Source organism: Ylistrum balloti, unplaced genomic scaffold (assembly GCF_031769215.1).
Source record: "Ylistrum balloti isolate Yb309-2 unplaced genomic scaffold, AGI_CSIRO_Ybal_v1 Utg370002, whole genome shotgun sequence".
NCBI lineage: Eukaryota > Metazoa > Mollusca > Bivalvia > Pectinida > Pectinidae > Ylistrum > Ylistrum balloti.
This window is the reverse complement of record NW_026782079.1, coordinates 60,549-73,947: the sequence shown is the minus strand read 5'-3', so window position 1 is coordinate 73,947 and position 13,399 is coordinate 60,549. Positions and strand designations below refer to the sequence as shown.

Below are 13,399 nucleotides of genomic sequence, written 5' to 3'. Positions count from 1 at the left end.
GTTAAAATAAACAAGTTTAGTATTAATAAGTATCTCTCTGTATGAAGAATGGATTGAAACTATTTGCCTTTGACAATGACTTGGTCTTGTAAGGTTAAAGTGTGCTGTCAGATACAAGCAAGGACAACAACAGAATACGTCATAAAATGGCGATGTGTGCACACTTTTGTTATCCGATGGGGTAGATGTCCAGAAATGATATTTCAGAGTGATAACATTATAGAAGTGTCCGTAAGTGACTCCGTCATCCGTCAACACCAAAACAGTCCAAATAAAGGAATATATCACTTAAGTTCAAATATTTACAAAATAATGGATTGCATCAAGAGAATAGCCAAGGTCCTAAACAGCAGATCAGTTATTCGGGTATATATTTTAAGGGATCAACAACAGTCAGGAGCAAATAAGGTTAGGAAAGCGAGATATATTGCTTCAAGTTGTTCCCTGGCAGTTCTGGTATACAATTATTCACTGGATTTTATCAATGCTCGCTCATCGTCTCCTCGTCTAAAAAAAAGTAATTTTCACCGAGGTCGGATTATTGATAAAGAAAACGATACTTTGATCATGAAAATTCACGACATAAAAAAACTAAATCTAAATTCGTTTTCTTTACAATATTCATAATGAGAGTTTTGGTTCTGAATGAATTATCGGTGAAGATTTAAAATATTTACATAACCTTACAATGTATAAAATTATGCTTCAGATGATTGTAAACCAAAAAGCCACACAATAACACATTTCAATGCAAACGTAGAATCAGACGAGTAATAATTATCATATATCCGTTAATATCATGTCTTCCATTTGTAATCTCAAAGATTCACCCTCGTGTAGTTGGGCATTACTATGCTTCAAACGCATGTCTTTGTATCGTTCATTTTCTACAACAGATAGAGAATACTTCCATGATAACATTGACATGAAAATAAGAAGACAGTCTTCTGTCGATAAATATTGGAAAGATATTAGATATGTACAAAGATGTGAACATCTTCTGCTCGGTATTCCAGGTCAATAGATATTTGCATTCAGGTATTACACTGTAGCGGTCAAATTGCCTGCTTTGGTCTGATTTTAGGGGGTAGGTCATGTAATCACTCTACTTAGTCAGACACCTACTATCGTGATATTTTGATAATGTTTAGCAGGGATACCAAAGATGTTTTTTTTTTTTTTTTTTTTTCAAAAAAACATTCGATTATTCGATGCTAGAAAAAAGTGATTTCCAAAATGCTTTCTCAGTATCCGCCGCAATAATAATGTAATCGATTGGTTTTGTGTCTTCCTAATCATGTATATAATGTATTTTGGGGAAGGCATATAGAATGTAATGGGGGAAAGATTTTTGATATATTATAGCGTTTATTGACACCGGGAGGGGGACCGTGCTGACAGACTGTCATGGCTACTGACTTAGCCGGGGAGTTTGAACTTATGTCAATGAGACGGTCACGGCTTCAGAGCTATTCATAAGTACACCTATTAATTATGTGTGTGGTAGGAGGATGTCTGGTAGGGGCACGGCGAGAGAGTTTCTCTGTTGAGAACAGTCGTGTGTGTGACTGTCTCCGGATGCTAAGTTGAGGTCTATTAGAGACGGGTTTCTCGGGTGTTGATCTGGACTAATATAGTAGATGTTGTATAAAGTGTAAATAAACCTGTAGATAGACTATTGCTATTGTGATGTATTTCCACACTGGTTCTGCATATATATATACATCCGGTCACGTTATGATATAAGAATATCAACCGTGACGTCCGACCAGAAGTGGTGCTGTAGTCGATTGAATAAAAAATTCCTTTAGTCTCCTTGGCTATCCTTCGTGTGAATGTTTTGTCATTTTTGGAACAGGATATATGCCACATCAACGTCCTATGCATTCTTTAACTTGCCTGATCTTAATATCTTAGATATGTTATCTTCAATCACAGGCACAAGCTTTGCCGAATGTGAACCGATTATTTTCATCCTATATAACTCTCATGTTGAAGTTCTTCATCATTGGACTTTATAAAGGAAACTACGGAATACGGTGATGTCTTACGAGTACTACCAATTCATGGTTCATATTCTGATGAATAAGACCTCAAGTCAATATTGGAAATACCACAGATATCTATGCCTGCTCCCAGTATAATGATTGAAAATATTCTATTTCTTTTCGCGATACCAAGTTCGATGTGTTTGATGCTTAGTTTTCCTGTTGGCCTCGGCGGTATGTTTCCCTGGTAGTAAATGTACCCATTCAGGACATTTCGATCTTGCTTTGATCATTTATACTGCTGATATAATAAAATATATATGAGAGGTTAATTTGTGTTACAGAAAGTAGTCTGCTATCATCAAGTCCCCGATATCAATGTGTATGTATAATTTATGATCTTTATCCCAACGCATTAGAGTCAATCGACTGCTTGATGATCACCCAATCACTAAAACATGAGATCCTCACTGCAAAAAATGGAAAATCGTTGTTGAGAAGTGGAACCTACTGCTGGCTGTATTTTTGTAAGTAAAACTAACTCATTTTAAAGATCAATTTGATATGTTGACTTTATCATATCTGATGCATGCTGTATTTGTATTGACAGTACACCATTTGTCATTACATGCAAGGATGTAAATAATTAGTGTTAACGTAGCAGTCCTTGATAAAAAATACGATTAATTTATTAATATTAAGTTATCATTATTTTGAGTTAAAATTCTGTAGACAATATACGTATGTGTGAATTGGTAATGCCGTAAAAATGTTTTTGATCTCGATCTTGACATGCTATTGATTGTCATCAGCTGCTTTTCATGATAATAAAATCAACATCCACATATTTCCCATATTGTTTTTATATGTAAGAAAGGTCAAAGGTTGTAAAATGTAAGACGTCTGATTGATTTTCCGGATAATTCCTATTTTCTTATTTTTATGATAGTTTCGTTATTTTTATATATTAGACAATTTTAGAGCAACGTCAAGAACATGTGTAAGTATCTGGAGAACGATGCCAATTTCGGTTATTCAAGGAAGTGAATTAACTAATGAGGTCGATTGTGACTGTGGCTTGATGCCTTTTTCGATCAGTGAAAATATGTGTTTCTTTAAATTTATGCGATTACTCCTTGGGTGAATGAATGTGCGCTTGATACATGTATTATATCCGTGTGATGTGTTCTCTTTCTTTCTGGATATTACCCTATTCTTATCAGGGGTTAGTCAACTATTTGACAAAGTCTATACACTGTAGTATGTAAACTTTTGTAACCTTTTACATTATTGCAGTATGGTTGTATACACGTATATGAAGTAGTCTTATTATATCACTATCATTATAAATTATATTATACCTCAAATCCCCCTGATCAACTGGATATTTTATCTATATTTTTGTCTTATGAACGTCAGATTACTAAACTATGATATATACTCTTACTCACTGACATTAGTTCTGTAAAACTTGGGGGTTTTTAGACATTGCCTGTGGCTTTCCCCCCCATACGATTGAAAGTTACTGACTCTCACTTCCGTCGGCTATTTTTTTTTTTTTTTTTTTTCTCGGTATAAAGTACATTTTTTTAAGATAATCACATAAGTAATAAAAATATACATATTATGGAATAGGTATTTTACTTCAGGTAGTTTACTACCCATAGATAAATATACTATCATCCAATGGCAATTTGTCTATCTTTATACATTATTATCAGTCATTTATTACAAGTAGGTCCGGAAAATGAATCGGATTACATTTTTTTTTACGCGTGCTGGGTGTACTTCTGTACTTCCGGTAGAATCTACCAGAGGATCCGTGGATGGTGGTCGCTACTCATTGACCACGTCTCATGTCTTTTTACTACTTTCTGTTTCTTCACTTACTTGTTTTTTATTTCACCTTTATTCTTTTCTTCTCCTTGTGCCAGGAGATTACACATATCATACAGGTAAATATAGCAGTGTCGGTAATAATATGCAATGTAACCTATCCAATATGTTATGGTCTATGGAGTCCGAATACTAACCGCTAACTGTCAGGGCCTGGGGGATAAAAATAATCGTAAAGATGTTATTTTATTTGAGAAGTACGAACTTTAACATTTATTGTATACAGGATACACATTTTACTGTTGACATAGAAAATATAATTAGAACAGAACGGGGATACTCCTGTTATTTCAGCTCTTTTAACTCCCATTCTAGGTGGGTAGCAATCCTACTCAATAATAATTTTGAAGTAAAGGTAATGAAAGAAAAGAAAAGTACAGATGGAAATTTTTTAGCACTTGACATTATAATAGAAGATAAGAAAGTTTCACTTATTACCATATATGGACCAAACTCGGATACACCTGCTTTTACGATCAAATTGTAGATAGTATCCTTGATTTCGGTAATGATTCATTTATCATTTGTGGTGATTTCAATTTGGTTCTGAACCCTGAGTTAGATTATTTTAATTATTGACAAGTTAATAACCCTAAGGCAAGATAAAAGGTTATTGAAATAATAAATGAATTGGGGCTTATTGATATATACAGAGAACAACATCCAGACAGTAAAAGATACACATGGAGAAGAACAAATCAAATAAAGCAGGCAAGACTAGATTATTTTTTAGTTTCTGAAGACCTTTTAACGTGTGTAGAAAAGGCCAATATTCACCCAAGCTATCGAACTGATCACTGAAAAAATTAAAATTTAATGAGTTTAAGAGAGGCAAAGGACTATGGAAATTTAACAATTCATTACTTCACGATTTAGAATATCTGAAATTAATAAACAAACATATACTAGATGTTAAAACTCAGTATGCTGTACCTGTATATAACCTTGATCATATAGATAATATTTCAAATGAAGACTTACAATTTTCTATAAATGATCAACTCTTTCTAGAAACACTATTATTTGAAATTAGGGGAAAAACCATTTCGTATGCATCTTATAAGAAAAAACAGAGAAATAGCCAAGAGCAAGATCTGAGGGAAAAAATAAAGGAAATTGAAGCCCAAGATGTAATAAACATAGATGAGTTAAAAGATTTAGAAGCTATAAGAAAGCATAAACTTAAAGGAAATATTTTAAGGTCAAAGGTAAAATGGGTAGAAGAGGGTGAAAATCCCACTAGATTTTTTTTCAATTTACAAAACAGGAACTTTGTTACCAAAATCATACCAGCAATAGAAAAAGATAATGGAGAAATAATTAGAAATCAAGGGGAAATCTTACATGAAGTAAAACAATTTTATGAAAAATTGTATTCAGAAGACTGTGAATTACATAGCATTAACTTGAATGACTATCTTAGTAACAGTAATGTAGAAAAGTTGAATTATATAGAAATAAATAATTTGGAAGGTAATATTACAATAAATGAAGCATCTCATACTCTAAAAATTATGAAAAATAATAAAAGCCCAGGGTCTGATGGATTTACAGTTGAATTTAAAAAAAAAATTTTGAAACAACTGGGTCATTTTGTAGTAAGGTCAATTCAATTCGCTTTTGATATTAAAAATTTGTCAGTAACGCAGAAACAAGGAATTATAACATGTTTACCCAAGGGAGATAAGCCAAGACAACTTGAAGAATTGGAGACCAATTACACTTCTGAATACAATCTATAAAGTTGCTTCAGGTTCAATAGCTAATAGAATAAGTAAAGTCTTAGATAAACTTATAAATACTGATCAGTCCGGTTTTATCTCAGGTAGATATTTTGGTGAAAATACAAGGATTATATATGATATTATGCACTATGCCGAAGAAAATTCCTGGTATGTTACTTAATGTTGATTTTGAAAAAGCCTTCGATTCTGTTAACTGGGATTTTATAGATAAAGTACTGGAATTTTTTAATTTTGGAAACGACATAAGGAACTGGGTTCATATTTTTCAAAATGGTTCAAGCTCATCCGTTAATCAGGGGGGCAATCTATCACCTTTTTTTTAATATCAAACGGGGCTGTCGACAAGGGGACCCTATCTCTCCATACTTATTCATTTTATGTGCAGAAATTCTAGCAATTAAGATAAGAAATAATGATAATATAAGAGGCATAAATATAGAAGATACTCCCAATGCAGATATATCTGGACTGAAAATAAATAAAAGTAAAACAGAAGTAATTTGGATAGGTAGTAGGAAATACAGTGATGAAAAATTTTGTACAGACTGGAACTTGCATTGGGGAAAGCAAAAACTTACTATTTTAGGTATAGATTACCATGTAGAATTATATAAAATTATTATAATGAACTATGACAAGAAATTGGTTAAGCTAAAATCTCTGTTAAGTAACTGGAATAAAAGGGTTTTTACTCCTATTGGTAAAATATATATAATTAAGTCATTGCTAGTATCACAATTCAACCATCTTTTTATTGCTTTACCAAACCCAGACATATCTTTTATTAAAAAATTAAACTATGAACTTTTTAGCTTTCTTTGGAACAGTAAAGTAGATAAATAGAAAAGGGACATTATTATTAAAGACTATACAGAAGGAGGTTTGAAAATGATAGATATCCATTCTTTTATTATGGCACTGAAGTTAATATGGATAAGAAGGTTGTACTCTAGACCAAGTAAATGGCAATATATTCTCAGCAAAAGTATTGACACAAGTATTTTGGCTAGCTGTGGATCAGGATATATACAGGAATTTGAAGTTAAGTGTAAAAATCAATTTTGGAAGGATGTATTCAAATCTTGGGGATATCTTAAAAAGAAAGAAAAGACAATGACAAATAGGTCTGTCTCATTATTAAAAACTCCTCTTTGGTTTAATGAAAAAATAAGAGTAAATGATAAGATGGTGTTTTATAAAGATTGGTATAAGAAAGGAGTTGTTATGATTAATGATATACTTAAATTACCACACATGAATACATATTACGCTTTTAACGAGTTTATAGAAAAATACCATATTAATACCAATTTCCTTACATATCAGGGCATAATAACTTCCATAAGAAATTATTCTGCTCATAAACAACCAGAAGATGAAAATGTATCATACCCATTAATACCCACTAACTTAGAATGTTTCTTGAAGAATAGTAAGGGCTCAAAAGATTTCTATAACACACTTTCTTTTAATATAACTGTATCTAATGGAAAAAGAAAGTGGAATGAATTGTTTGATTTTGATGACGAAACTTGGAAAAGTATACTTAACACCCCGTTCAGAGTAACTAAATGTTCAAAGCTACAATGGCTTCAGTATAGAACAAATCAACACATATTAACCACAAATTCATATTTATTTAAGATTGGTTTGACAGAGAGTCCATACTGCTTCTTCTGTAAAACAGAAACGGAGACAATAGTGCACTTATTATGGGAGTGCAGGGAAGTACAATCATTTTTTGAGAACTTTGAGACCTTGTTAGATTCTCTTTTTATTCCATTTACTTTCAATAAAGAAACTTTTTATTTTTGGTATTAGAAACTATAGAAATACATACTATACAGCTGACAATCTTATTTTGCTCATTATGAAGCAATACATCTATTGAACAAGATGTTTACAAAACACTTTATCTATTCAAGAGTTAAAATCTATTATAAAAGATAATTACATTATACAAAAGTATATACACACTGTACAAGATAAAGAAAATAGGGCAAAATTGTTCAATAGATGGAAAAAATGGGAAAGCTACTAGAAATAACACCCATCCCCTGACAGTACTTGTTGATATACTTATTTATTTATTTATTTTATTTTTTTTTTTTTTTTTTTTACTGAAGATTTAGTTTTAGTGGCTTTCAACACACTTCATTTTTAAATAGTCTTACTACATCAAGTGGCACAAGTCTCTCTCTTCTCTCCTCTCTCTCTCCTTATCTCTCTCTCTCTCTCTCTCTCTCTCTCTCTCTCTCTCTCTCTCTCTCTCTCTCTCTCTCTCTCTCTCTCTCTCTCTCTCTGTGTGTGTGTGTGTTTAAAACTGTATGTTTTTTCCTGTGTGTGAGTGTATAGCAGTTTTATTTTGGTGGATGCTGATGAATGTACATTTTGTATGTATGTAAGTGTGGTAATAATGATGATGAGGATAACAATGGTGATGATGAATGTATTCACCAATAGATGATGATGATCATGCTACATCGTAATCATGAAGATGAATATATGGAGATGGTGGTGATTATGAGGATGATGATGGTTATGGTGATGATTGTATATAGATGCTGCTTATGAGGAGGAGGATGATAGCAGTATAATGATGATGAATGACGATGAACACATTGTATAAGAATGAACGAATGATGATGAAGATGGTGATGATGATGATGATGTGTATATGAATGGATGATGATGATGATGGTTATACATGTATATGGTGATGACTGTATATAGATGCTGCTTATGAGGAGGATGAAAGTATAATGATGATGAATGACGATGAACACATTGTATAAGAATGAACGAATGATGATGATGATGATGATGATGATGATGATGATGATGATGATGATGATGATGATGATGATGATGATATGAAGGAGGATGATGATGGTTATACATGTATATCGTGATGATTGTGTATTGATGCTGCAGCTGATGATGATGATAACAGTGTATACATAGTTTATGGATGATGATGATGATGATGATGATGATGATGATGATGATGATGATGATGAATTTATTATCCCACATGTGAATGTATGTGTGTGTGTGCATGTGAGGGAACATGTGTGTAGTTGTTTTTTTGTCATATGTGATGTACATATAATGAAAATTCTTTAAAAATAAAAAGTTACAAAAAAAGAACATATGTAAGTTAGTTTTGATCCGTGCCACTATTTTAACAGTTGTTATGTATAAGTACTGTGTATTAATCTAAATTCAGATGTGCTGTGTTTACATGCATTGCATCATATTGATTGTTTACATAAAAAACCTGTTGATAATTATTTGCCATAATATGTGTAGATAGTGCTAGGCAGATTGACCTGTGTGTTTGTGGAATTTTCTGGAGATACATGTAAACAAGCTAGGTACCTGCTAGTCTAGAATCTTCTAGAAAAGAACCTTTAGTGTATATAAACATGATGGAACTGAGCCTTAGCAGCCTATTTGAAGTACAAACGACTTGAGTGAGTTTACTGTGAGACTTCAGTCTGTGAATTGTGGACTTTTACGGTGATTCAGTGATAGTGCCTTGTGGACGTGCACTTATTTATACCCAACGAGGAAACAATTCTTGGATTATTCTTTGGATACCCTGTTTTTTGGGACAATCTTTTGTGAATTCTGCTGGATTTGGAGGGCTTTCATCGCAAGATAAGTTCTTACTTTTGATTAATTAGTGGCTAGCGCTGTACACCATCGCAATATTTGTCACTTTATTGTGGAATGTATTTGTTGTTATTAAATTGTTGAATTGTAAACCTAGCTGTTGGGTTTCATTTGCTGTGCGTTAATTCCGTAACGGAACACAGTTAATTTGATTTTTTATTCAAAGTCTCAAATGTTTTTAAGTATTAAGCATGGATATCATTTTGTATTACTGAATAAAATAGGTTGAACTCAATAGATGAAAAAATCATTCTAATTCAACATTTTCCGTATTTCTCTTACAATATTCTAAATCGGTTTTAACTATTAACAAAGATGATAGAATTACGACTGGTGACACAATACAATATATATGAGAGGTTTGTTTGTGTTATAGGACGTAATCTGCTATTATCAAGTCCTTGACAACAATCTGTACGTATAACCTATGAGGTATGACCAAGCGCAGTCGAGTCTAAGGACTGCTTAATGGTAACCCAATTATCAAAACATGAGATCCTCACTGCAACAAATAGAAAGTCATTGTTCAGAAGTGGAATTCAGTTTTGCACAAAATTATTTTGTTAATCTAAAGATGTAGACAAATGCAAAACAATAGTATTGTGGTATGTTGGTGCTTAGTAGGTAAACACTGTCATCGATACAATTCTAGATTATATTATTTTATTAATACTAATACAACTATGTACGTAATGTAAAGTTGATTCTCTGTAGCAATAAGATAAAGTCGATATCTTAATGAATTGTGTGATAAAGATTAATAAAAACATGTCTGGGTTATTCACAGAGTTACCATGCCAATCTTTATGTCGGAAACCTGGACACATCATGTGATCAACCGCACATGTCAAATATGTGGAAATTTGCTCCTTTCGGAAGTAACGTCCTTCAGGAGAGAATGTTCAGAATGATTATTCTATTTACAGAAATGACCATGGCAATCGTTCTGTCGGGAACCTACACACATCACGTGATCAACCACACAAGTCAAATATGTGGAGACCTTCTCTTTTCGAGATCGACGTCATCTTTAAGAGAATGTGCCTTACTTTGCCTCCTTCAAATGGTTTGCTACATGTTTGAATTCTCCGAGGTGACTAATGATTGTGACGTGTACACCGGAATCGCCACTTTCAATACTTTACCGTCTCAGTTTCCTGTACCACGTGTGGTGTACAAAGGTGATACAAGTAAGTAATGTAAGTTATCTATATCATCTTACCACTAAATGGTCGGTGCTATTCAACTCCTAAGGTATCAATTAATCATTCCAACTGATGATTTAACAGAACACAGATGAATGAAAATTTAAACACGTTTCAATTAGTTGACACGGTGAACTGTGAGCGTAATTCCTTATCAACATCACTATGCAGAAAGCATGAACACAGACTGCAATGACTTACTATGGAAACGCCTCTGCCTGGCTCATACAGAGTCAGTTTTCCGTCACGTCTTGTTTTTTAACGTTACGTCGTCCCTAAATGACCATAGATGTTCAACAGACTAAGCATTGTTATATGATAAATATGCCAAAGTAAGGTCAAAATATGAATTGTTTGTAACATCCAATATGACAAGGCTAAACCCAACAAATAAAGACTCGTACCGGTATAAGGAGAATGTTTAAAATACGTAAATCCCTAACAAAGCACGTACATGTCAAGAACGTAACATATATGTATAGATTATAACTGTTTGATAATCCAACACAAAGATAAAAGGCAGTAAAATCATTTGAATTGTCCTGTAATCTATACCTATTGGTTTCATAGGATATTGAATGTCGTGATGGTGTAAACTCAAATCTGATATTGCTGTTGTAGATTGTCAACGATCAGGATACACGTTCGTCGAAGACGGGAATCTTTGCATCAAGATAATAGAGAAAAACATGATTTGGGATAACGCCAGTCGGACATGTGAACAGGAAGATGGAAGATTACTCGTGTTGACCTCGCCAGCAAAGATTAACGGAGCACTCAAATATTTAACAAGTATGCAATAAGTTGATAGAAAATATACGAAATCAGATATGAACAATATTTTGTTTACCGTCCTTCTAGACCCTTCAGTCATAAGGAGATAGTTACCGAAAGGGGACTTAACAAAAGAAAAAAGCAGGTTGGATCGAAAAAGGCACAGCGTCAGTAGAACAATAATTAAAATTTAACCTTCAATCTAAATTTTGCCGATTTCAATTTTTGTTTTTTTCGAATTTTCCATTATTTGAAATTGCAGATGGTAGACACTGTTGGTGAACGTCTAGTCCACGAAGTTTCTCGTAATCTGCATGCTACGTTTTCTTTAACTTAGATGATGGCACGTTTCAAGATATAAGTTAAGATGTTGGCAAATAGCCTGACAATGGAGACATGCAGATCGATAAATTAGTAGACATAATGATCTCATTCGCAAACATTCTAATTCTTTTTGAGACGTATTTATCTACGTGTTCAATGCTTTGGTGAATGAACACTGACGTGATTTCTAATTTACCCAATTACTTTGCATTCGCAAAAGGTACTTGAAGCTTTAAGATAAAAATATAAAATTGAAGTACCTCATGAATATAATGAAGTCGATGAAAAAAGCGACCCCTTTTAAACACATTTTGTTTCGATTATAACGTTGATGAAGGGAAGTGAATATCATGTGGCTAATACAGGACTATTGGTCTCCTGTTAAGATTTTGTCAGGGTTGAAAGGACCTAATTTCCTTTTAATTTGGGGTTCCTGTGAAAATTTCTTTAGTAGAAAATAAAAAATATATAACATGATATGATATAATTATGATAGATTAAAAGTATTTTTTCTCAAAGCCTATAACAAAGTCCTGAGGTATTAATAGAGTCAAAGGTCCGGTATTTTGTCCAAAAGGTGACATGCTTTAAGGAAGTATAGTTATATAATTTCACGCGGGACAGGATTAATTGTTTTGAGGTTATCATATTGTTAATCCTTAATCTCAATGACTATGTTTCTCGTATAACAGGTAACAACAGACGGTATCTCTACATTGGTCTGACGGATGTTGTGATGGAAGGAAAATGGAAATGGGTTGATGGTACTCCATTTGATATACAAATGTGGTCAAAAGTATCCTTTAATAACTTCGATGGGGATTCCCCTGACATGCACAGTGCAGATTGTGCAGTACTTGGTGTGCCTGCTTTGTTTGATGAACATTGCAATGATCCTTATAAATTTATTTGCGAGAGACCTCAGCTTGTGTAGATTACAAAGGAAATTTCTTCATGTATCATTGGTACACAGGACTTTACATCATTAGTCATTCCATTTATGGATGTAGAACATGAGCGTTAGTAATATTGATAGAGTAGCAGTCCATGATAAACAATTATGATTCTATTGTTTAAATGCTGTTATAGTATTTTAGGACGTTTGCTATTTAGCATTATTTTGATTTAAAAGTCTGTTGTAGACAATACACATACATCAACTATATAGAAGGTGTAGCTTCAAATATCAAAATAAACAACTAGTTTTGATATTATATCCTCCAGTGATCATGAGTATCAATGATGGATATACTAACTATTTGGGAAAAAATGTTATAGACAGTATAAAGAAACATGTTATGAACTTACATTTAATATCAATTCATTCAGCTCTTAGAAAAGTCTAAATCCTTTCGAACTGGAGGGTAGCCAGAAGATTTCTATTTTCATTTCAGCTCTCAAAGTCATTAAAGATAACACCTATTGATAGATGGTCATGCTTTTCATGTACAGCATTCTGGTATACTGTGACTTGAATATCTGTAAAATTACAACAAATAAAGAAAACAGTGACAAATCTGAAGTCACATGAACATGATCATAATATAATTTGAATATAATGAGCAATTGTTCCTTTCGATAATAGCGTATTCAAGTAAATGTGTTACAGTAAAACACTTAAAAGTCAACGCAGACGGGACCAAATGAAATTTTCGACTCATCTGAAGGTTCGGCATTGCCATGTTTTTATTAGTTCTATGAACGGAGACAATGTGCTTGAAAGATTGACCATGTTTTTGGTTGTTTACTGGATGAGTGTTTCATAGCATTGCGTGACATTTACTTAATT

General features: G+C 32.9%; 1 protein-coding gene across 1 annotated transcript; it reads left to right on the top strand.

Moving 5' to 3' along the window:
• Positions 1–10,241: 10,241 nt before the first annotated feature.
• On the top strand, positions 10,242–12,544 carry LOC132548114 (C-type lectin domain family 4 member M-like). Its single transcript, XM_060211935.1, has 3 exons — positions 10,242–10,497; positions 11,134–11,304; positions 12,303–12,544. The coding sequence occupies exons 1-3, from the start codon at positions 10,242–10,244 to the stop codon at positions 12,542–12,544; spliced, it is 669 nt and encodes a 222-aa protein (XP_060067918.1).
• The last annotated feature ends 855 nt before the right edge of the window (positions 12,545–13,399 follow it).